General features: G+C 38.2%; 1 protein-coding gene across 1 annotated transcript; it reads right to left on the reverse strand.

The window, feature by feature from the left end:
* Positions 1-3,180: 3,180 nt before the first annotated feature.
* On the reverse strand, positions 3,181-26,341 carry LOC110667562 (methionine S-methyltransferase-like). Its single transcript, XM_058151224.1, has 12 exons — positions 26,022-26,341; positions 10,681-10,874; positions 10,358-10,564; positions 10,124-10,219; positions 8,890-9,078; positions 8,629-8,817; positions 8,300-8,536; positions 7,827-7,961; positions 6,578-6,898; positions 6,236-6,415; positions 4,695-5,660; positions 3,181-3,746 (listed from the first exon to the last, which is right to left on the reverse strand). Exons 1-12 carry the CDS (start codon positions 26,245-26,247, stop codon positions 3,426-3,428), a joined length of 3,261 nt encoding a protein of 1,086 aa, XP_058007207.1. The 5' UTR covers positions 26,248-26,341; the 3' UTR covers positions 3,181-3,425.
* Between the last annotated feature and the right edge of the window lie 528 nt (positions 26,342-26,869).

Genomic DNA, 26,869 nt, shown 5'->3' on the forward strand with positions numbered 1-26,869 from the left:
CAAAGCATACCGAATGAAGAGAATGTTTTCATTGGTGGAGATTTGAATGGACATGTAGGAAGTGATAGACAAGGTTATGAGAATGTTCATAGAGGTTTTGGTTTTGGCAGTCGAAATGAGGAGGGAAAAAGCATCCTGGATTTTGCTATGGCATACGACCTAATACTAGCAAATACCTACTTTATAAAAAGAGAGTCACATTTAGTGACTTTCAAAAGTGGGCAACATAGAAGCCAAATCGACTTCCTCTTAACCAGGAAGACAAATAGAGCTCTATGCAAGGATTGCAAGGTCATTCCAGGAGAGGCTTTAACAAGTCAACATAGGTTGGTGGTCTTGGATGTCAAGTTTAGGAACAATTCAAGTAATGTCAGAAGAAATAGTGTAGCTCGAACAAAGTGGTGGGAGTTCAAAGGGGTAAAGCAAGTGAAGTTCAAAAATGAGCTTCTCGAATCCGAAGTATGGAAGCTAGATATGGAGGCCAATGATATGTGGATACAGATGGCATCAAAGATTAGAGAAGTAGCTAGAAAAGTACTTGGAGAGTCTAAAGGACATGGACCACCCTCAAAAGAGAGATGGTGGTGGAATGAAGAAGTACAAAAGGCAGTGAAGAGAAAAAGGGAATGGTATAAGAAATTACCAAAATGTGATAATAATGAGGTATATGAACAGTACAAGATAGCAAAGAAAGAGGCAAAAAAGGCAGTTAGTCAAGCAAGAGCACAGGCCTTTGAAAAGTTATATGAGAAACTTGGAACTAAAGAAGGGAAAAAAGATATTTATAGATTAGCAAGGAGTAGAGAAAGGAAATGTCAAGATCTCAATCAAGTTAGGTGCATTAAGGATAAAGAAGGAAAAGTGTTGCTGAAAGATGAGGACATTAAAGAAAGATGGAGAAATTATTTTAATGGTCTCTTTAATAATAGTCAAAATGGTAATAGCGTGAATATAGATTATAGAACAATAGAAAAGAATGTAAATTATACTAGAAGGATTCGATCTTTAGAAGTAAAAGAAGCACTTAAGAGAATGAAAGTGGGTAAAGCCCGTGGACCCGATGAAATACCAATTGAAGTGTGGAAGTATTTGGGAGATATGGGAGTGGCATGGTTAACTAAATTATTTAATAAGATTCTAAACTCAAAGAAAATGCCTGATGAATGGAGGAAGAGTATTTTAGTACCTATTTTTAAAAATAAGGGAGACATACAGAGTTGCTCAAACTATAGGGAATTAAACTCATGAGCCATACTATGAAGTTGTGGGAGAGAGTGGTGGAGCATCGACTACGTCATGATACTTCTATCTCTCTCAATCAATTTGGTTTCATGCCCGGTCGTTCAACTATGGAAGCGATCTTTCTCATTAGAAGCTTGATGGAGAAATATAGAGATGTGAAGAAAGATCTACACATTGTTTTTATTGATTTGAAGAAGGCTTATGATAGTGTTCCAAGAGAGGTCTTATGGAATGTGTTACAACAAAAGAGGGTATATATTAGGTACATACAAGTATTGAAAGATATGTATGAAGGAGCAACTATTATTGTGCGCACAGTGGTAGGGGACACAAGAGATTTTCCGATCTCAATTGGATTACACCAAGGATCAGCCATAAGCCCTTACCTTTTTACATTAGTTTTAGATGAACTGACAAAACATATACAAGAGAGTATTCTTTGGTGCATGATGTTTGCGGATGATATTGTTCTGATAGATGAGACACGAGAAGGAGTCAATAGAAAGCTAGAACTTTGGAGAAGTACTCTAGAGTCAAAGGGTTTTAAGTTAAGTAGAACGAAGACAGAATACATGTATTGCAAGTTCAGTGAAGGCCAAACTGGTGATAGGGAATGAGTTAGTTTGAATGGAGTGGTACTGTTACAAAGTAATCACTTTAAATATCTAGGCTCAGTCCTTCAAGTAGATGGGGGATGTGAGGAGGATGTTAGTCATAGGATTAAAGCCGGATGGTTGAAGTGGAGACGTGCCACGGGAGTTTTATGTGATCGTAAGATTCATAATAAATTGAAAGGAAAATTTTACCGTACAACCATACGACCGGCTATGTTATATGGTAGTGAGTGTTGGGCACTGAAAGAGTCGTATGCATCTAAGATAAGAGTTGCAGAGATGAGAATGTTAAGGTGGATGAGTGGCCATACCAGACTAGATAAAGTCCGTAATGAGAGTATTAGAGAAAAGGTAGGAATGGTGCCAATTGAAGATAAGTTGAGAGAAGGGAGATTGAGGTGGTTTGGTCATGTGAAGCGTAGACATAAGGAGGCTCCAGTTAGACAAGTAGAGCACATTAGGTTAGAGGATAGAAAGAAAAAAAGGGGTAGACCTAAATTAACTTGGAGGAGAGTAATACAACATGACTTAGAAGTATTACACATTTCTGAGGATTTAACCCAAAATTGTTCAGAGTGGAAAAAGCGAATCTATATAGCCGACCCCAAATTTTTGGGATAAAAGCTTAGTTGAATTGAGTTGAGTTGAAAAAATAAAAAAAAAAAAACCCTCGAAGAAACTTGCCCTGCCCTGTTCTCCGTCAAAAGTTCTCTTCCGATTCCAATCTTCTATGGGGCATGGGTGGGGGAGTAATCTTAAGCCAGACCCGACTGCCTGTTGTCATTTCTATCTGGTTGAGATGTATGATATCCTAAATAGTAAAGGAACCCTAAATGATTCCTGGCAAATTATAGAGTACACTCAGTGCACTAAAAAATAATACACCTTATACTCACATAAAAACAGTTACACAGTAAAAATAGAAAGATGAAACCCACTATTTTAATAATGAAGGTAGACATACATCGGGTGCACTTAATAATTTGCCATGATTCCTGGTGAGACACTCATCAACTATCCAAGATATCATACATCAAATTTCATGCATAAATTTTCAACATGTGAAATTATAGCAACTTTTCCTATTTTTACCAAAAATATCACCTGAGATGAAAAGTTCATCTTTTGCCTTTCTAATCCCAAGATTAACGTATTTCCCTTTCTAAATCATATATAAACTCACAATCCCATTTATATTAGATATCTCTCTTGTGCATAATGCAATCACAAAGCTATATTCATAATTTTGAGAATACCATATATACCCTTTTCCGGAACAATCACAAATGACAATCAAAGTTATGAAAGTACACCTTGTGTAATGGGCAGAAAACAAAGTGGGTATTGAACAAGATTCCAATAAAATCCACTTGACAGTTCATACAGAAATTGGCATTGAACTGAAACACAATCAAGTAAGAAACATGGATTGGTGTGATTTTAAAAGGATAAAAGAAATACCTCAGCTGATGCTGACTTTATAGATCGCTGTGAGTTCTGTAAGTTAGATTGCAGATTTGCTTTATTTACCAAGGAATCAGATAAAACATATGATTATAATAGGTCATTTTAGTTACTTAAAAGATCCTTGAATTTAGCTATGCAATTCAATGCCCGCTCAAAGTCGCTTTCTTCCAAAGCAAATGTGAAGCGGCAGTATCCAGGAATTCCAGTCCATAAGCCGCTGTTGATACATAAACCAGTGGACTTGACAATGGCTTCCCTGATATTGGAGTCACCAAGCTTGACTTCATAAGTAGTGGCATTTTTCACATCATCGTCAGGTGAATGCTTGATCTTCACAACCTTGTTCAGGTAGGCAGAAGGCTTTGCCATCATGGAAACACCACCACAAGGCTGGAGAACCTCCCACCCGCATTTCTCTAGTGTCTGGCAAAAAACATCATGAAAAAGAAAATTAGAAGAGAAAATACAAGGATAAATGTTGCTTATGATATGATCACTTAAGCAAGCCATTTAAAGAGACTTGTAGTGAAATACATTCCGGTGTTAAGATTTACTTGGTCTGACAGCATGGACGCAAAGATACCAATAGTTATTTCTCTATAATTCAGAACATGAAAACACCAGAACTAGGATTTGAATTTAATTGCCATTAATACCATTATTATGCACTTAGAATTATAAAAAATGTCAACTGTTTAAAAAGTCAATTGTTTCATCTTCATGACACCTATGTAGCACTTTTTTTTTCCTTTATATCAAATGAGTAAAATATATGCTAAAGGGAAGCGAAGTAATGGAATTGCAGTCCTAAACAACGGAAAAAAAAATTAATACTTGGTAGATATTCTTCAGACTAATGTGAGGGATAGAGAGAGGGTTAACAGCACATTTGGCATATGTAACACATAAGTACAAACTTAAATATATGTTATGTTAGGGATTGAAAAACTGTAGTAAGGCCCCAAAGACCTTTATAGTCATCAGTGCATCATGAAATCAATAATAATAATAACAACTACGCCTTAATACTGAATAGAATCAACAGGTGTCCTTTTAACTTTTCTCTCAATTTTATTTGACAAGGAGAAAAAAATTCTTATCTACCAGAGAGGGTTTGGGTCATTTTTATTTTCTTTTCCTCTTTCAGAGGTACGACTAGGAACTGGCTTTTAGGTCACGATCATTAAATAAGTTATAGTATCATGAAGGTAGAGTTTCAAGAAGGAAATTCTATAAACAGTTCTACCCTTCAGCATTATTTACAAAAAGTGGCTGTTTTCACGTCCCAAGCCTACACAATCTATTGTTGCAACCTTAAGAAAGCCTCCACATAAATAACAAATAGAGAACTTCCAGAATAACAATTAATACCTCTTTCATGCGCTGGGATCTGGATTTCAATTTTTTAGTTTGTTCTGCCACAGCAATTGTCAGATCTGCTTTCTGCTCATTCAAACCCAGCAACTTTTTTATCGCATATTTCACAGTGCTATGAGGTTTGCTTAATCCTGGAAAGCTATAAAATGCATTGACCAGGGAAGGATGGTTTAAAACCAGAAAACCAAATTTGAGTACTCCACTTAGGATCCTTAGAGACAGTCCTCCAAGCAAAGAGACAGAAAATAATGGGTTGCCAGAAGAATTCAACTTTGACAATGTTGCCTCCAAATTCCACCCTCCCCAACCTTCCAAATCAAATTCCAATCCTGAAAATGAAGTATCAATGACAACTCTTGCCCCAAATTTTGCACAAGTAGTTAATAAATTCTCCATCTCTTTGTTGCTGTAAAGCAAGCCTGAAGGGTTAATTGTTGGACCAGCAATATAAACCCATGGCTTATTCACAGTTTCAAGTACACCATTAAGTAGTTTGTCTGTCAGCTTGAAACCTGATCCAGAGTCAGTAGGGATGCTCATAATGTTTGCTTTTAAAAATTTGGCAGCGGACACATAGTTCCCATTTGAGCCAGCTGGGAAGCAAAATGTTCCTCCTTCTTGGATGCAACATAGGATTAGTCTATTAAACAGGGCTTGTGAGAAGTCTGTATATATAAACTCTGTGCTGTTGTTGCTAGGAAACCCATAGTTGCTCTTGATGAATTGCTTGATGCTAGGGGTGACATCAGTTTCTGATTCAGCCATGTTCTGCCTTGCAAAACTTTCAAAGATTGCAGCCTTGACAGGAGAAGGAATGGGCAAGAAACTTTGATCTACATCCATGTGAATCAAAGAAGACTTTTCTTCCTCTCCAATTGACAACTCAGAATCATTGAGAACTGAAATAGCAGAACTAGCAAACCCAATTGCGTCAACTGATTTGGCTTTTTCACATTCCCTCTGAAGGAAACATCAAAAATCAATTTTGTAATCAAACTTGCCCCCAGGAATAAAAGCAGCTTTATAGAAAAACTTAAAACAATAAATCACCAACACATTGAAGCTTGCAGATTGATATCATGAAATGTTAAATAGTTCAATAACCAATGACTTATTCCATAATTCATATTAAGAACAATCAGCCAAATGACTAAAATTGGAAAAGGAGAAAAAAAGAGTAGCATTTACCATTATTTTTCTTCAGTAATAAATCATCTATGAGTATAGAACAGAATACTATACATATTCCTCCCAGATGTTATGTTATAAATTCAGGAAAACCACAATCCAGAACCTAACTTGCTATTCTTCCAAATCAAACGCACCACTATAAAACAACTTATCAAAGTTAGCACTCCTATGTCGCCTTTTTCCAATATATTAACTTAACAGAAGATAGACACTTTAATGTTTGATCATATTGCTAACTGGCTATTTATCTAGTTAGAAAGTAGTAAAAGTTTTGGTTACTCGCATATTCAGCTGCATAATAGCGCCAAGCTCTGAAAATCCAATTAAGTAGAAGAGTGACAAACCTCTGCAAGCGGATGTCGATCCGCAAGCTGAAAAGCTAGCAGCTCATGAAAAAGACAGCCATAATAAAACTGCCTGATTGGTGCAGTATTTCCTTCTAGTACTTCCACAGTCTTGGACAAGGCTCTAAAAATGGCCTCTTCTTCTGAAATGACAAAAGCTACTTCTAAATCTGAATAAACCTGGAACCAGCATAATTTTTATTGAAGTGGAGAATCTGTAAAATAACAACATGCTAAAGAAACCAAGTGAAGGTGAATTTCATGACTCCCTATATTGACTAAATACATAAAATAGAAAGTCTCTTTAAGCGATAGTATGAGTTAATTATTATAAACAAATACCTGGTTCTTTACAAGGCCACAAAGGATTGCAGCATGCGAAGGTAGCCGAGTTCCTGCAAGATATTTTAGGACTCCGTTGGGACTTGGAAGGCTGGATAGCTCAAGCTGATCAGATATGTCTAAGAAAAGGCGAGATCCAATTTCTCTGGTAATATCTAAAAGCTGATTAAAAGCTGAACTAGTCACGGCCTCAAATTGAGCCATCCCAGTAATCACCACCTGTGGTTTGAGCTTCTTTATCAGCTCTACCATTAAATCAGACTGTCTTGGTGCTTCAATGACTGTAATTGCATCCTTTGATGGGTCATAATTTTCTGTACCCTACAGTATGATAAAAACATAAAAGTAGATATTAGACATGCAGCAACAGAAGTCAGCCTCCAAATGAAGTTGGATTTTGATACGTATAACAGGAAAATTCTCTGTTAGCATTTCCATTCTTTTGAAGACAATTTTCTTTAAACAAAAATTTATGGCAATCAACATACTAAGAAAATTAACAAAGCAACATCTTGAAATATGAAATCAATGAGGATTATATTTAATACTATGCAGGCATAATAACTTACTTCCCATTGGTAAGTTAAAAAACATATGTGGCAAGTGACTCGGGAACAATTAACTCACAGCCATGTAGATTAAGAGTCATCTGATAATGACAAAATCAATTATGCCATATGCATGAGTAATATGCCTAGCAAGTGGAAATTTTGTCAGATGGTTTTAACATTTTATTGAAAAAGATATGAACAATTAAACAAAGAAAACGAACAAAAGATAATGTAAAGATTTGTTATAGCTCAATAAGCTTAGGAAAGAAAAAATCCAAAGAGCTTCCCATTGAACTATCGATGTGGAACTTGGATTTGACAACCTCCCCTAGTTTAGGCCTGTCATTCTCCCCAGTGGAGGGTCGAACAGAATAATTATTTTGGCCTTGATAGCACTATCGTACCATGACCAATCTCACCCAACAGCTCCATTATAACAAATTTTCCTTGTCTGGACCCAGGCATTCTCACCACAGAAGGGCCAGATAGTATTAATAATAATGATGCCTCATTATCAGCTCCAAACATAAAACCAGACACCAACAGCCAAGGTGGAATACATATGTCAGATTTTCCCCTTCCAAAATTATCATAAGAAATTTTTTGAAGTTTGGAATACTCTAGGTGCTGAAGCCATCAATTTGATGCCTCATTCCTTATAAACAACAAATAAATATAGAATATCAAGTACAGCATACCTCAATTGCTAAAGATGTTAACCACTGCCGAGGTAGGTGTCGAGTCAGATGTTCATCAACAATTGCAAGATGAGGTGGGAATAATCGAAGAGCATTTTCAATTGCAACAGCCCTTGAGGGAAAGATGACAACATTCTTGTGGAAGAATTGAAAAAGATTGTCAACAATGTAGCTTATATAATAAAGAACCAAAAAAGCCTACAAATGGAATAAATTTCAAGCCATTTTTTATAGCCATCATAATTCTGAAAAGAAAATACAGGTCAATAACCTACAAAGCTATTAGCTACAATCCATACAAAATGGCAAAAACGTAACGGTCAAGTTGAAATAAATCATATTAAGTTAGTTACCCATGCAATCAAGCAAGCATCATGAAATTGTTACCTAAAATAAAAAATAAATTATGTCTAGATAGCAGAATCGTATACCATATTACTTTGATTTAAAACAAGTAAAGAATGAATCCTTACGTTGGAACTGAGTGGAATATGGTGATATATTTTCATAAAGTCTGCAATTAGATTACGAAAACGTTTGCTGCCAGCTGGTGACTCATAAGGGAAACTTGAGCTCTCTTTCAATTCACCAGAAAGATAAGCTAGGAATGGGATCTTCTCATCGGCAACAGAATCATCCTCAAAAGACAAATCTAAAGAACTGCTGACCTCATGGAAGCCGTTCTTAAGAAACTCAAATATTTTCTTAACCTGTAAATTTATTAAGAGAATTATCCATCTAATGATTTTCAGGAGCAGCAAACATCCACGAAATAGAATGCAAACTCAAATGAAGCACAGACATGGTTTGGATGACGAAGTTGACAACTGTAAACTGATAAAGCATGAGCAATGCGACCACCAGCCTTCCCATAGGCCCATGCTGTTCGAGCACAAATCGGCTGATCTCCAGAAAGACCCATGAAAAACTCAAACCTGTGTGGACTGTTCTTCTCAATTTCAACTAAGGCTGAAATATCGGTGTCAGCAGCCTGCAACAAAACATTTCAAAAGGAGAGCATTTTGGGTGGAAAAAGAGTTTTCAGTTGAAAAGTTTTTCATGCCTGTATAACTTTAGTCTGCCAAAGCTTGTCAACACGAAATCCACGGCGTTCAAACAAGCGTTTACAAACAGCTTGCCCTGGACGACCACCCATATTAAAAATCATAATCCCCATAGGCTTGATTACAGATATTCCTTCCTCAACAGCCCTAGCAATTAGGCCTAGGCCAAACTGATCCTCAACAAACCCCTACATTAGCAAAAAAATAATTAAATAAAAATCTAACTCAATACATGAAGCTGGAGCAATCACATGGGGGAAAGTGATATCAAAGGATTTATAAGTTTTAGATATTGATGCGGACTTGGTGACTAATAGAGCTGAATGCCAAAAAATAATCTATATGGTTGATTCCAACTAATTTGGTATTAAGGCATAGTTGTTGTTGATGTCATTATATTTATGTTTGTCCAAAATATAAACTACTCAAAGTAACATTTTACAAAATACAGAACACATAAATGTATCATTCAATAAGAAAGCAAAATTGTGATGCAGATGAGTCATTAAAATCAATGCCATGAAGATAAGCTATTTAAACATATAGATACTGATAGCAGATATTTCAATGTTAAGTGCAAGGTGATCAATTAGCATAAATCTATATTTACTCCAAAATTACAAGTTGATCAATTAGCATAAATCTGTATTGGGTTAAAGATAAAAATATCTCAGAATATACAAATCATTATTTCCATACCATTCATTTGCCAATTTGCTTATCCAATCAAAATGATTACAAATAAAATTAGGTACCTACCAAAATGGAGAAATTCCTATCGATACTCATGATAGAACCAAAGTTTATCATGCAAGCTTTTTAATTTTTTGAACATAATTATTATGCAGATTAATTTGAATTACGCATAGCATTAATGAAATTCAAAGTTCTAAAATCTTGACGTTGGTCTCCGCGAGCAAACTCAAACTGAAATGGTTTACTAGACAGCAATAGATTTGATTAACTATGATGAGATAGTGATTAAACTAGCACTTGAACCGTGCACACCATTGACCAATTGAATTCCATCAGGCTCGTAGCAAAAGTTTATCAGATAGAAAGAACTCCTTTTTTTCAAGGTGTGGAGGTTTGCATATTTAAACCGTACAGCCCCAATTATAATTTTCCAGCTGCAAATTGCAATCAAGTACTCAAGTTGCACCACTTACCATGCTGATTTACTAACAACTTTAAACTACAGATAATTGCAATTTATTAAGATTGTCTCCCAACCTGAAGTGCACAGTAGTTACTCAACGAATACAGAAATTCTTCACTTGCATTTTCTGTAATCATTTTAGACATTGCATCTGGATTTGGGTTAAGAATCTGCAAGAAGAAAATAAGCAACGGCAAAGTAAGAGTCTAATAACAATTATGAAAACATAAACTACTAACAAGTCACTTGATAAACTAACTCCATCTAGTGTCTTTGATAATTCCCTGTGATAAGCATTGCAAGAATACCTGTGGTATGCATCCAACAATTCTTTCAAGTTGAATGTCATGATCTCTACAATAAGCAAGTAGATCAGATTCATAAAACTCCACCCTATCCAGTAAAGTTTTCTTCTCTGCGTCATGGATGATTTGACCATTTTCATCCAAAGCATTTAAATATAAGTTTATCCAGGATACCTTTACTGCTCTAGGATTAATATCGAGGCCATACACCTGCAAAAGGTTATTTAGGAAAAAATTAAAACTACTTGACGGAGGTTGTATCATTGATAGGCTCCATAAAAGCCCATTAAATAAGGACCAAGGCAAGACTAGGGCAAGCAAAAAACCTTTGAAGGCAGCCACTTCTCAGCAATAGCAATGGATATCCATCCATTTCCACAGCCAAGCTCAGCAACTGTCTTGTCCTTGAAGATTGAGTCAGGATGTCTATTCAGTCCCTCATAAAATGTGAAGGACCAGTCCTCAGGGATAAAAATGCTAGGAATTACCATCATTGTCAATTTCTTCCTCCCCTTATAACCTGCACTTGGCAAAGAAGGTGTCAAAGCAACCAATAAACAACCATTCTACGGGTCCATGATTGACAGTTCTATAAAATAAATAGGTAAAACAACAATGAGCCATGGATAATCATACAAAGCAACCAAGAAATACAATGCCTATATGTCAAATGTAGTGTAATAAAATCACAAAACAAATGTTACAATGGAAGAAAAGAGAACAAGAGGATCTGTTTTAGAAGATATCAAGAAGTCAGGAACAGCCAAATTAACTGATGCATAAGGGACTATTAGGTGAATTAAACATTTTTCCAAAGTAAAACACTGAGAAAGCTAGACAGATGTGTAACAACCTAATTTTCAAATTTATTATTTTGTAGGTAAATATTGATATTTTATTTTAATTAAATTTTGGAAAATTTTTTGAGATTTTTCGGGTTTTAGAAATCGGGTTCGATTTTCCAAAAAAATAAAAAAACTTTGATGATTTTTAAAAATTAATTTAAAGATCACGTGGCAAAATTCAAAATATATTTGGAGTCTACGAATTTTTCTGAGTTTTCTAGAATTTTTTCAGAATTTTTGGGCCTCGTTTTCGGTTCCAAGGCAGAGTAAAAATTCAAAATTTTGTATCCTGAATCGGACCGACAGAATCGAACCGGACCGGATCGGACCGGTCAAATCGGACCGGCTTTTTCTTTTCTTCTTCTTCCCTTCCCCGCGCGTCCCGACCTCTCTTCCCCTCTCTCCCGTTTTCTCTCTCCTCCCTCCTCCCCAGGCTGCACCGCCGCCTTCCCAGCCTCCCCACCACGCCGGCGCGCCGCCCCAGCCTTCCCCCACCGCCAGGCGGCCTTCCAGGCAGCGGAAAACGACGCGCGAAGAGGCGCGACTCGTAGCGCGCTTTTTTGGCTTCCAGGCTGAAATCCGGCCGATCCGGCTACCGATTGGGCTGGGTCTTATGTCAAACACCATCTACACCTCGAGAGCTTTCCATAGACACCAAGAACACCAAAATCTATCAAGCGGTTTGCCCAATTTTTGTCCGGGAAATTTTAGCCCATTTCGACTTTTGGTCTAGATTTCTCGCAAACCGTGAACCCCACGAGAAAACCGAGAGTACCAGAGCGCTCCACTCGTCGAGAGCTTCGCGACAATATAAATTTTGAAATTTTCCGACACCGTTTTTCAATGGATCCCACGAAATTTTGTAGTGTTTTCCGAGCATTAAATGAGTTTAGAAAATTTCGTAAAAATTATATACTAACTCCCGTGTTGTGGGCTTCGTGTAGGTACCTTCAATTCGTGAAAATTCGATAGTTACCCTGGTCTGTGAATTTCTGGCCAAACAGACCGGCTACCAAAAAAATCTTAGAATTTGATCGAGATTTTGGCTACCCCACCATTGTCAGAAGTCCCGAGAGCGTTTCCGGAGTCGGAATTGGCATAGGTAAACCCGAACATTACTTTTTCGTAATTTTCTAGTGCTTGAATTGGATTAAAAATTTATGAAATATTCGTGGTAGCTCAGAAAATTATAATTCCTTTTGCATTAGCTTAGTAATGATGCTAAGGACCGCGGGGCAAAGTTTTAGAATTTTTAGAACTCATTTGGGTAGTTTTTGCAAGAGAGTTAAATTATGAGAACTAAACTGTAATTTTAAATGTTGTGATTAATGACTATTTGGATGGGCCCAGGAGGGGCTGTGTGATATGATTGAGTTGTGGGTGTATGGTTTGTGGATATAAAAGTGTGTTTTAAGCCTTTTTGCAAGTTGGGTATGTCCTAGGTATAGGGGAGACTCTGCCGGATTTTCGGCACGACTTAAGACATCTTTGATCTTTTTCTTAGTTTGTATTGAGTCAAATTTATTAAATAATTGTAATAAAAATTGTCAGGTGAGCTGGGACAACCTTCCTCCTCCACCTAGCCGCCACAGTGACTTCGGTTGAGTTTGTGAGTAAAATATTAATTTTAATTGTAATTTTGATATTATTATATGTTCAAGCATGCCCATGCATCACTTATAAATAAGTATCTATGTAGTTAAACACTACGCACGTTTTATGTTGCATTCATAATTGTTAAAGTGCCATGGATGTTGTTGTGATAATTTGGAGCAGTGTGCGTGAGTTGACGTACGTGTGGTGTGGTGTTGGCTATGGACAGGACTGGTAGACACAGCTTGAGATCTTCGCTGGGACCCGGTCCTTCGGGATAAACACGGCTTGAGTTCTTCGCTGGGACCCCGATTTAGTTTATTAAGCGAAAGTCCGAGCTTGAGTTCTTCGCTGGCACAGTTTGGATTAAGAGGGCTGTGTAGGGGATCAGCTCCTATATATGTATTGTTTTACATTATCGGGTGTGTGAGTGCTTCAAATTACCTTTTTGCTGTTATGATGTGAAAATATTGACGATGTTGCATTTCACTCTACAGGGTGTATTAGCTTTAGATAGCTATAGAGATTATGGTTAAAATTGATATTTTACTCTCTGAGTTGAACGCTCACTCCTGTTCATTATTTTTCTAGGCTACAGAAGGATATTTATTGTGGTTAACCTGCTTTTCTTTTTCGCAAGTCATTTATTAATATTTGTATAATTCTATATACCCTAGAATTTCCGCATGTGTTAGAAACATTTATTTGATTTTGGTCTGTAATATAATTACCATGTTGGACCTGTAAACTTATTATATGCATGTATGTTGGACTGGATGAGGGAGCTGAGCTTCCATTTATTTTTGTGATATTTGAGTATGTGGAGGGTAAGCTGAGCTCCCCAATTGATTATATATTGTGTTTACAGGTTGGGTGAGTCAAAAACTCCCCGTTGAAAGGACTCTGTCCGATTGAATTCTTGAAATTGGGCCCAAATGGGCCTTAGAGTTGGGTCGAGGAATAGTTAGGCTTACTACGGGCCTCGGAGGCTTTAGGCTGGCCCAGATCCTAGTGCCGGTCCGGCCTATAGGTTAGGTCGTGACAAATGTAGTATCAGAGCTTAGGCTCCAGATTCATAGGAAAAAATTGTCTAAAGTGTTGGGAAGAGTCTAATAAGAGTCACATGCGGAAAATAGGGTCCACATTCATCTTGCATTGTCATCTTTGCTTCTAGTTTCTGCTTCATATATTATGTGTAAATATGAGTCTATAGAGTTATGTAACATGCCGTTTTGAAATTTTGTGGGCTAATGCTGCTGAATTTCAGGAAAAATGCGTAAAAGCAGGAGAGCTGCCACTGCACCAGAACTAGATGTGCCTGATGAGGTGTCGGCACAGGATGAGGCGCCTGCTCCAAGGAAGCGGGGTAGGAGGCTTAGAGCTGCTCAAGTAGAAGAGCAGCTGCCATCAATTCAGGAACAGTCTTTTGTGGCCCCGGGTCCTATGGACCCTATGGCAGCTACTCTAGCTGGTTTACAGAGAACTATCGATATGATGGCACAGTATATGGTCCACCCTCCCCAACAGCAGCAGTCCACCGCACCAAGGGGGAAACATTACAAACAGATAATTAATTTTAAGAAATTGGTGCCTAGTACTTATGATGTGTCAGACGATGCCTATCGGTTTTTGGATTCCTGCAGACAGGCAGGAACAGAGTTGCAGTTAACTAATAGCAGACTTATAGAATGTGTGCAGCATGTCATGGGGTCTATGCCTAGACAATGGATGAATGACTATATATTACCTCGGATGGAGGGTTTTTCATGGACCCAGTTTGTGGAACTGTTTATTAACCGGTTTGTACTAGAAAGTTTCAGAGATCAAAAGCAGTGGGCCTTTGAGGCCTTAAGGCAGAATAACAGGTCTGTAGATGAATATGCTACAAAATTTCTGGAATTTAGCAGATATGCCCCTACAGCAGTGGCTACAGAAAGTATGAAGGTGAAAAGGTTCCTGAAGGGGCTTGATAGGAGGTATGCAAACCTGGCCATGATGTCTAATCAGTCTTTTGATGTGGTAGTTGATCGAGCTCTACAGATTGAGATTAGCTACACCGGAGATGACAGTGGGAGAGCAAAGAAAAATAGAGCAAAGGGTTCTTCAGGTGTTTCCCACATGAGTGCTCCGGACAGCGGAGGCCAAAGTAATTACAGAGGAAGAAGCAGGAATAAGAGGAGTGGCTTTAGACACAAATCTCGAGGATTTAAACCAGGGTACGAATCCAGTAGTGGTCACAGTTCGGGATACAGCAGTTCTGGGTCTGGTTCAGGATCCTCCTTGGCACCTTGCGCACAGTGTGAAAGAGGACATTCAGGATCTTGTCTGATGGGTTCAGGAGTATGCTTTAGGTTTGGCCAAACAGGTCACTTTGCTAGGGAATGCCCCGTGTTCAGCGAGCCACAGATGGGGTCATAGGGTTCTGTTGCAAATGTTGTTCGCCAGTTGTATCTTGGTGTTTTCAATATGGCAGGCAGTCAATTCAGTGGCCAACAGGGCTAAGGACAAGGGGGGCGTGGATTTGGAGGCAAATCAGTAGGTAGAAATCAATATCAGGGTTCTGCAACGCAGGGTAGAGGTCAAGCTCGAGTTTTCACCCTGACCCACCAGGATGCTCAGGCTTCCAATGCAGTTGTGGCAGGTATTCTTCTAGTCTATTCCTATGAGGCTCGTGTTTTAATAGATCCGGGTGCTACACACTCATTTGTCTCCCCAGTGTTTGCCATGAGATTGGGTAGGAACCCTACAACTTTAGAATGTCCTTTGTCTTCAGCTACCCCACTTAATGACAACATAAATGTAGATATGGTTTTTCCGGGTAGCCCAGTAGTAGTAGATGGAAAGATTCTCCCAGCAGACTTGGTTCCTCTACCAATAATGGATTTCGATGTAATCTTGGGAATGGATTGGTTGACAACTCATTATGCCACTTTAGACTGCAGGAACAAAAAAGTGTATTTTCACATACCTGGTGTGGAAGAATTTAGCTTTGATAGTGACAGAAGTGTGGCTCCATATAATTTGATGTCAGCAATTAGTGCTAGAAAAATGTTGAGGCGTGGATATCAAGGGTATTTGGCATTAGTGAGAGATACATCTGTAGAAGGTGTCAACATAGAAAATGTTCCTGTTGTCAGAGAATTCGTGGATGTTTTCCCTGAGGAGCTTCCAGGGTTGCCACCAGGAAGGAAAATAGAGTTCTACATTGATGTTGTACCGGGTACAAACCCCATATCAATGCCGCCTTACAGGATGGCACCAGCAGAATTGAAAGAATTAAAGGAACAACTACAGGAACTTTTGGACAAGGGTTTTATACGTCCGAGCACTTCACCCTGGGGTACTCCTGTTCTATTTGTGAGAAAGAAAGATGGGTCAATAAGGTTGTGCATTGACTATAGACAGCTGAACAGGATGACTGTGAAGAACAAGTATTCACTTCCTCGGATCGATGATCTGTTTGATCAGCTCCAAGGAGCTAGATTCTTTTCCAAGATAGACCTGCGAGCAGGCTACCATCAGTTGAGAATCAGGAATGAGGATGTGACCAAAACAGCATTCAGGACAAGATATGGTCATTATGAGTTCTTGATGATGTCTGTTGGACTCACTAATGCACCAGCAGTCTTCATGGACTTGATGAACAGGGTATTCAGGCCATTCCTGGACCATTTTGTCATCGTATTCATAGATGACATTTTGGTATACTCTCGAACCGAGGAAGAACACGTGTGGCATTTGAAGATGGTGTTGCAGATATATGCCAAATTTTCAAAATGTGAATTTTGGCTACAAAGCATCTCATTCTTAGGACACGTGGTTTCTAGTGAAGGCATTCAAGTGGATCCCAAGAAAATTGAGACTGTAAGTGATTGGCTTAGGCCTACAACCGTCACTGATGTGCGAAGTTTTCTGGGCCTAGCTGGCTACTATAGGCGTTTTGTGCAGGATTTTTCTAGGATAGCAGCTCTCTTAACTAAGTTAACTCGGAAGAATGTTCCATTCATTCGGACAGATGATTGTGAGGAGAGTTTCCAGAAGCTTAAGGAGTGTCTAACCACCGCCCCTGTGTTGACACTGCCGATGAGTGGTGAAGGATATACCGTGTACTGTGACACCTCCAGAGTTGGCTTAGGGTGTGTTTTGATGCAGAGTGAAAAAGTAGTTGCTTATGCTTCAAGACAGCTAAAGAGGTATGAGCAGAACTACCCCACCCATGATTTGGAAATGGCGGCTATAGTCTTTGCACTAAAGATTTGGAGACACTACCTGTATGGTGATATGTGTGGGATATACACCGACCACAAGAGTTTGAAGTACATCTTCCAATAGAGGGACTTAAATTTGAGACAGAGAAGATGGACGGAGATTCTGAAGGACTATGACTGTACCATCCAGTACCACCCTGGGAAGGCCAATATAGTAGCAGATGCTTTGAGCAGAAAACCTTCTGCCAGCTTGGCGCACATATCAGCGGAGAAGAGACCGTTGATTCAGGAAATACATGAGTTGATGGATCAATGTTTGATCTTAGATCTTTCAAATGAGGGGGTATTATTGGCTCATTTTTCAGTGAGACCAGACCTGCGAGACAGAGTTAGAGTTTCCCAGCATAGAGACCAACAACTGATGAAAATCATAGAAAGAGTACAGCAGAGTGAAAGTGGTGAGTTTGAATTTGCCAATGATGGCGCTCTTATGCAAGGTTCCAGGATATGTGTGCCCAACGTGGACAATCTTAGAAATGAAATCATGCGAGAGGCACACTATACACTGTACAATGTCCACCCAGGCTCCACCAAGATGTACCATGATGTGAAAGATAGCTATTGGAGGAATGGCATGAAGAGAGACATAGCAGACTTCGTGTCCAAGTGCTTGACTTGTCAGAAGGTAAAGTTTGAACACCAGAGGCCATCAAGGAAGCTGCAAGAGCTCCCTATCCCAGAATGGAAGTGGGAAATGATTACTATGGATTTTGTGACTGGATTGCCTCGTACCACGCGAGGATATGATTCGATATAGGTAATTGTAGACCGCCTAACTAAATCAGCTCATTTCTTACCTATGAAGATCACATATTCTGTTGCACAGTACGCCCGACTCTATATTCAAGAAATCGTCAGATTGCATGGAGTTCCTGCTTCCATAATATCTGACAGAGGGCCCCAGTTCACTTCTCGGTTTTGGAGAAAGTTGCAGAAGGCACTTGGCACGCAGTTGAACTTTAGTACCGCTTTCTACCCTCAGACAGACGGACAGTCCAAAAGGACGATCCAAACACTAGAAGACATGCTTCGCGTGTGTGTTCTGGATTTTGGAGGTCAATTGGATGATCAGCTACCCCTGGTGGAGTTTGCCTACAACAACAGTTATCATTCCAGCATAGGGATGGCACCCTATGAGACATTATATGGCAGAAAGTGTAGGTCTCATCTGTGTTGGACGGAAATGGAAAAAGCGAAGGTGCATGATGTAGACCTAGTGCAGTACACTTCAGAGATAGTTCCTTTAATCAGGGAATGATTGAAAACAGCTTTCAGTAGGCATAAGAGTTATGCAGACCCCAGACGGAGGGATGTAGAGTTTGCAGTAGGCGACTATGTATTCCTAAAGGTTTCTTCGATGAAGGGAGTCATGAGATTTGGAAAGAAGGGCAAGTTGACACCTCGGTATATTGGACCTTTTGAGATTACTGATAGAGTTGGAGCAGTTGCCTACCGGTTGAAGTTATCACCTAACCTTTCTCATGTTCATCCTGTATTTCACATCTCCATACTCAGGAAATATATTCCTGATCCTTCTCATGTGCTACAGCCGGATGTAATAGAGCTGAAAGAAAACCTGACGTTTGAGAAGCAACCTGTAGCCATAGTGGACTACCAAGTGAGGCAACTAAGATCAAAACAGATCCCTATAGTTAAGGTTTTGTGGAGGAGTCAGTCAGTGGAAGAGTGCACCTAAGAGTCAGAGCGGGACATGCGTAGCAAGTAGCCTTATCTAATCAATGTGTAATTCTGTACTTTATCTGCCTCGTATAAAATTCGAGGACGAATTTTCTGTAGGGGGGGAAGAATGTAACACCCCTAATTTTCAAATTTATTATTTTGTGGGTAAATATTGATATTTTATTTTAATTAAATTTTGAAAAATTTTTTGAGATTTTTCGAATTTTAGAAATCGGGTTCGATTTTTTGAAAAAATAAAAAAACTTTGATGATTTTTAAAAATTAATTTAAAGACCACGTGGCAAAACTAAAAATATATTTGGAGTCTATGAATTTTTCTGAGTTTTCTAGAATTTTTTCGAAATTTTTAGGCCTCGTTTTCGGTCCCAAGGCAGAGTAAAAATTTAAAATTTTGTATCCTGAATCGGACCTGCCGAATCGAACTGGACCAGATCGGACCAGTCGAATCGGACCGGCCTTTTCTTTTCTTCTTCTTCCCTTCCCTGCGCGTCCCAACCTCTCTTCCTCTCTCTCCTCCCTCCTCCCCAGGCCGTGCCGCCGCCTCCCCACCTTGCCAGCGCGCCGCCCCAGCCTTTCCCACCGCCGGCCGGCCTTCTAGGCGGCCGAAAACTACCCGCGAAGAGGCGCGACGAGCAGCGCGCCGTTTCGACTTTTCGGCCGAAATCCGGTCGATCCGGCCACCGATTAGGCCAGGTCTTGTGTCAAACACCATCTACACCTCGAGAGCTTTCCATAGACACCAAGAACACCAAAATCCATTGAGCGGTTTACCCAATTTTTGTCCGGAAGTTTTAGCCTATTTCGACTTTTGGGCTAGATTCACAAACCGTAAACCCCACGAGAAAACCGAGAGTACCAAAGCGCTCTACTCGTCGAGAGCTTTGCCGCAATATAAATTTTGAAATTTTCCGACACAGTTTTTCGGTGGGTCCCACGAAACTTCGTAGTATTTTTCAGAGCATTAAATGAGCTTAGAAAATTTAGTAAAAATTATATACTAACCCCCGTGTTGTGGGCTTCGTGTAGGTACCTTTTATTTACGGAAATTCGACAATTGCCCTGATCTGTGAATTTCCGGCCAGACAGACCGGCTACCGAAAAAGTCTTGGAATTGGATCGAGATTTTGGCTACCCCACCGTTGTCAAAAGTCCCGAAAGCGTTTCCGGAGTCGAAATCGGCATAGGTAAACCCGAACCTTACTTTTTCGTGATTTTTTAGTGCTTGAATTGGATTAAAAATTTATGAAATATTCGTGGTAGCTCAGAAAATTATAATTCTTTTTGCATTAGCTTATTAATGATGCTAAGGACCGCAGGGCAAAGTTTTAGAATTTTTAGAACTCATTTGGATAGTTTTTGCGAGAGGGTTAAATTATGAGGACTAAACTGTAATTTTATATGTTGTGATTGATGACTGTTTAGATGGGCCCAGGAGGGGCTGTGTGATATGATTGAGTTGTGGGTGTATGGTTTGTGGATATAGAAGTGTGTTTTAAGTCTTTTTGCAGGTTGGGTAGGTTCTAGGTATAGGGGAGACTCTGCCGGATTTTCGACACGACTTAGGACATCTTTGGTCTTTTTCTTAGTTTGTATTGAGTCAAATTTATTAAATGATTGTAATAAAAATTGTCAGGTGAGCCGGGACAGCCTTCCTCCTTCGCCTAGCAGCCACAGTGACTTCGGTTGAGTCTGTGAGTAAAATATTAATTTTAATTGTAATTTCGATATTTTTATATGTTCAACCATGCCCATGCATCACTTATAAATATATATCTACGTAGTTAAACACTAGGCACGTTTTATGTTGCATTCATAATTGTTAAAGTGCCATGGATGTTGTTGTAGTAATTTGGAGCAGTGTGCGTGAGTTGGCGTGCGTGTGGTGTGGTGTTGGCTATAGACAGGACATGTAGACACGGCTTGAGATCTTCGCTGGGACCCGGTTCTTCGGGGTAGACACAACTTGAGTTCTTCGTTGGGACCCCGATTTGGTTTATTAAGCGAAAGTCCGAGCTTGAATTCTTCGCTGGCACAGTTTGGATTAAGAGGGTTGTATAAGAGATCAACTCCCATATATGTATTGTTTGACATTATCGGGTGTGTGAGTGTTCCAAATTACCTTTTTGCTGTTATGATGTGAAAATATTGACTATGTTGTATTTCACTCTACAGGGTGCATTAGCTTTAGATAGCTATAGAGATTATGGTTAAAATTGATATTTTACTCTCTGAGTTGAACGCTCACTCTTGTTCATTATTTTTCCAGGTTACAGGAGGATATTTGTTGTGGTTAACCTACTTTCCTTCTTCGCAGGTCGTTTATTAATATTTGTATAATTCTATTAACTCCTAGAATTTCCGCATATGTTAGAAACATTTATTTGATTTAGTCTGTAATATAATTACCAAGTTGGACCTGTAAACTTATTATATGCATGTATATTGGACTGGATGAGGGGGATGAGGGAGCTGAGCTCCCATTTATTTTTGTGACATTTGAGTATGTAAAAGGGTGAGCTAAGCTCTCCAATTGATTATAGATTGTGTTTACAGGTCGGGTGAGTCAAAAACTCCCCGTTGAAAGGTCCATTTTATGGCCGGACTCTGTCTGGTTGAATTCTTGAAATTGGGCCCAAATGGGCCTTAGAGTTGGGTCGAGGAATAGTTAGGCTTACTACGGGCCTCGAGGGCTTTAGGCTGACCCAGGTCCTAGTGCCGGTCCGGCCCATAGGTTGGATCGTGACAAGATGAAACAAATTTGCATTGACATTTTTCATCCTCTAGCAAAAATAGGAAAGAAAAAACTCTGGGCTTTCTTTTCATATAGCTTGAAAGTTAAAATGATGAATGAAATAAAAACAAAATGATACTTGCTTTCCTTCTTTTTTCTTTTTTCAAAAATAATAATAATAATAATAATAATAATGGGTGCGTTTTAGTGGGATAAGGTACTGTGAAAACTCAACTCAACTCAACTAAGCCTTTATCCTAAAAATTTGGGGTCGACTATATGGATTCACTTTCTCCACTCTAAACGATTTTGAGTTAAATCTTAAAAAATGTGTAATGCTTCAAGGTCATGTTGTATTACTCTCCTCCAAGTCAATTTAGGTCTACCATTTTTTTTCTTTCTATCTTCTAACCTAATGTGCTCTACTTGTCTAACTAGACCCTCTGTATGTCTACGATTCACATGACCAAACCACCACAATCTCCCTTCTCTCAACTTATCCTCAATTGGCACCACTCCTACCTTTTCTCTAATACTCTCATTATGGACTTTATCTAGTCTAGTATGGCCATTCATCCACCTTAACATTATCATCTCTGCAATCTTATCTTAGACGCATACGACTCCTTCAGTACCCAACACTCACTACCATATAACATAGCCGGTTGTATGGCTATACGGTAAAATTTTTCTTTCAACTTATTGGGAATCTTGCGATCACATAAAACTCCCGTAGCACGTCTCAACTTCAATCTTCCGGCTTTAATCCTATGACTAACATCCTCCTCACATCCCCCATCTACTTGAAGAACTGAGCCGAAACATTTAAAGTGATTACTTTGGGACAGTACCACTCCATCCAAACTAACTCCTTTCCTATCACCAGTTTGGCCTTCACTGAACTTGCAATGCATGTATTCTGTCTTCATTCTACTTAACTTAAAGCCCTTTGACTCTAGAGTACTTCTTCAAAGCTCTAGCTTTCTATTGACTCCTTCTCGCATCTCATCTATCAGAATAATATCATCTGCAAATATTATGCACCAAGGAATACTCTCTTGTATATGTTTTATCAATTCATCTAAAACTAATGTAAAAAGGTAAGAGGTTATAGCTGATCCTTTGTGTAATCCAATTGAGATCGAAAAATCTCTTGTGTCTCCTCCCACTGTGCGCACAATAGTAGTTGCTACTTCATACATATCTTTCAACACTTGTATGTACCTAATAGATATCCTCTTTTATTCTAACACACTCCATAAGACATCTCTTGGAACACTATCATAAGCCTTCTCCAAATTAATAAAAACCATGTGTAGATCTTTCTTTACATCTCTATATTTCTCCATCAGGCTTCTAATGAGAAAGATCGCTTCCATAATTGAACGACCGAGCATGAAGCCAAATTGATTGAGAGAGATAGAAGTATCATGACGTAGTCGATGCTCCACAACTCTCTCTCACAACTTTATAGTATGGCTCATGAATTTAATTCCCTTATAGTTTGAGCAACTCTGTACGTCTCCCTTATTTTTAAATATAGGTACTAAAATACTCATCTTCCATTCATCAGACATTTTCTTTGAGTTTAGAATCTTATTAAATAATTTAGTTAACCATGCCACTTCTATATCTCCCAAATACTTCCATACTTCAATTATCGGGAATACAGGCTTTACCCACTTTCATTCTCTTAAGTGCTTCCTTAACTTCTAAAAATCTAATCCTTCTAGTATAATTCACATTCTTTTCTATTGTTCTATAGTCTATATTCACGCTATTACCATTTTGACTATTATTAAAGAGATCATTAAAATAATTTCTCCATCTTTCTTTAATGTCCTCATCTTTCACCAACACTTTTCCTTATTTATCCTTAATGCACCTAACTTGATTGAGATCTTGACATTTCCTTTCTCTCCTGCTTGCTAATCTATAAATATCTTTCTCCCCTTCTTTAGTTTCAAGTTTCTCATATAACTTTTCAAAGGCCTGTGCTCTTACTTAACTAACTGCCCTTTTTGCCTCTTTCTTTGCTATCTTGTACTGTTTATATGCCTCATTATTATCACATTTAGGTAATTTCTTATAACATTCCCTTTTTCTCTTCACTGCCTTTTGTACTTCCTCATTCCACCACCATCTCTCTTTTGAGGGTGGTCCATATCCTTTAGACTCTCCAAGTAATTTTCTAGCCACTTCTCCAATCTTTGATGCCATCTGTATCCACATATCATTGACTTCCATATCCAGCTTCCATGCTTCGGACTCGAGAAGCTCATTTTTGAACTTCACTTGCTTTACTCCTTTAAACTCCCACAACTTTGTTCGAGTTACACTATTTCTTCTGACATTACTTGAATTGTTCCTAAACTTGACATTCAAGACTACTAACCGATGTTGACTTGTTAAAACCTCTCCTGGAATGATCTTGCAATCCTTGCATAGAGCTCTATTTGTCTTCCTGGTTAAGAGGAAGTCGATTTAGCTTCTATGTTGCCCACTTTTGAAAGTCACTAAATGTGACTCTCTTTTTATAAAGTAGGTATTTGCTAGTATTAGGTCGTATGTCATAGCAAAATCCAGAATGCTTTTTCCCTTCTCATTTCGACTGCTAAAACCAAAACCTCCATGAACATTCTCATAATCTTGCCTATCACTTCCTACATGTCCATTCAAATCTCCACCAATGAAAACATTCTCTTCATTCGGTATGCTTTACATTAAATCATCCATATCTTCCCAAAATTTTTGTTTACTCTCACTATCTAGTCCTATTTGTGGGGCATAAAGACTAACTACATTTATTATTTCTCCTTCTAGTACTAGCTTTACTAGTATAATTCTATCTCCTACTCTTTTCACAGCTATTACAGCGTCTTTCAATGTCCTGTCTATAATTATGCCCGCTCCGTTCTTGTTTCTCTCATTTCCGGTAAACCACAGTTTGTACCTTGAATTAACCACTTGCTTTTCTCTCCTACCCATTTAGTCTCTTGAATGCAAGTAATATTCACCCTTCTCCTTTTCAAGGTATCCACAAGCTTCATTAATTTTTCTGTAAGTGATCCAACATTCCAAGTACTAACCTGATCCTCCTCCTATCTTGTTCATTCCTAATTGGTCTCCTTCTATGATATCTTCTATTGTTTTCTATGTCTATCTTGTGTTCTGTTCCACTATCTGTTCTATCATCTGTCCTATGGACTAACTTATTTACCCACACCCATCCATGATGTGGGAACCCTTGCTCACTTAACACCACACCCAAGCGCCGGCATGGCGCGTCGCTTTAGGCGAACGTCCTACACCCTTGCATATTTCTCACTACACCCGGGCTCCGATGTATTGCGTCGTAAATAGAGGACGCCCCAATGTTTATAATTTGAATTCATATCATAAGATGGGATGAAATTTTTACGCTGGTTGTCACCTACCGCAACCCTACTCTCTTATCCTGGCTTGGGACCGGCTAAGTGCAAACTACTTAGGCGGAGTTGGATAAGGTACTATGGAAATTTTTGAAAATGCTGTAGCACTTGTCTGAGTTTGACATCATGCTCTGGCTAGAAATTTTAAGAACACAGAGTCCTTGAAAACTTGTCTACAGTGTGGATCCAAATGTCATATAAAAAAACAGTACACAAATTTATTAACCCACATAAGAAAATGTTGTAATGAATACAGAGATAATCTCATGAGACAGGAATATCTTATGTTCTGTTCTGCTCAAATTAGTACTTCCAAATTTGAATGCATTTTGCTCCACTTTCATGCATCCAATAGATTGTTCTTTTTAGCATGTGAATCACGGCTTTGACATTGACAAGCTTATAATGACAAAAAACCTATGATCTCCATTATATTTGGTTATCTTATGTCAAGCTACCAATAGAATTAGAGCATGTAAGATAAGAAACAAGAGCGAGAAACATGAGTGTAAATTATTGTGATAACGACAAAATTGAGTTTCCCAATACTTGAGTCTTTATTTATTTATTACTGGACTGACCTCGTTCATAGTTTTCTTGGAAACCGCAACTTGAAAGCCACAGACAAATGCAAAATGCCAAAAAAGGAAAATTATCATAAGAGGAGAAAACTCAATAAACCATAAACTATTCGTTGCCCACGAAAATAACATGCCGAAGAATTAAAAAGAAAAGGAGAAAAGTAGAAAACAGTGCAAAGAAGCAAAGAGGAAAAAAAGTACGAATTATCATTTTACCTTCATCTTTTCATTTCAGATTCCTCTATTTTCTCGACCACCAAACACTTTCATATACGATACAATCAAATAATAACGATCATTACAGCTCTAAAATCATACATTGAGCATAAAGTTAACTCCTTCATTTCTTCTATTTCCTTTCTTTTTCTTCAGAATCCTCATTTCTAAGCAACCAAACACTGATTTAAATAAAATAAGTCAAAATTGAACTCAACTCATTGACCATAAATTCAATGCGCTGATTTTCACCAATTCTCACACTGTCACATCCAGAGAAAGAAAAAGAATCAGTATATACCTTCATATTGTTCCAAGAATATATCTTGGATCCGGAAATGGTACTTCTGGAGGCACTGATCGGAGTCAGTGACATGCTTATGGAGATCAGAGAGGAAGATTCGAGCTTGCACTCGAGTCTTGGGATCCTCCAACCGCTCCAACAGAGACCGAAACGCAGCGTACGCAGCATCCCCTGACTGCTGACATTGTTTCAAGAATTCCTCCATGGATGGAGACACCGCCATTCTCAGCTCGAAACTCGAATATAAGCAGCGAGTGAAGAGAGAGAGAGCGGCTGTGGATTTTTATAGTATTATTTAAAGAGGGAAAGAGAAGGGAAGGAATGAAGGATGGTTCGCGGCTTTAACAAGAGATTAGGGTAAATTATTATATAGTACTTGTATTTTAATATTATTATTCTTTTGACCCACAAAAATATACCTATTTCTATTTTAACTCATGTAATTAAATTATTATATTTAAGTCCATTTGACGTAAGCTCCAACTTATATGAATGTGAATTTATTAATTGTTAGATAAAATATTTAATTAATTATATATATTTTAATATAAATATGAGATTAAATTTGTATTAAATAAATTATTTTTAAAATTAATAGATTAAAATTTGATGTGCGTTAATTATAAAAATATTAAAATAATAAATAATTTTTTTAAACTTTTTTTAATAATATTTAAAATAATAATTTAAAAAATACTTTTATAATATACTAGAAAAATAAATGCTTATTTAGTTTAAATTTTTGGAAAGGTGAATAAATCTTTTTTTTTTAACTAAATTTGCAGGTGTTAAAAAAATTATTATAAAAATAGAATTAATTGATTTTTGAAATAATTTGATGGGTG

This window comes from Hevea brasiliensis, chromosome 8 (assembly GCF_030052815.1).
Source record: "Hevea brasiliensis isolate MT/VB/25A 57/8 chromosome 8, ASM3005281v1, whole genome shotgun sequence".
Lineage (NCBI taxonomy): Eukaryota > Viridiplantae > Streptophyta > Magnoliopsida > Malpighiales > Euphorbiaceae > Hevea > Hevea brasiliensis.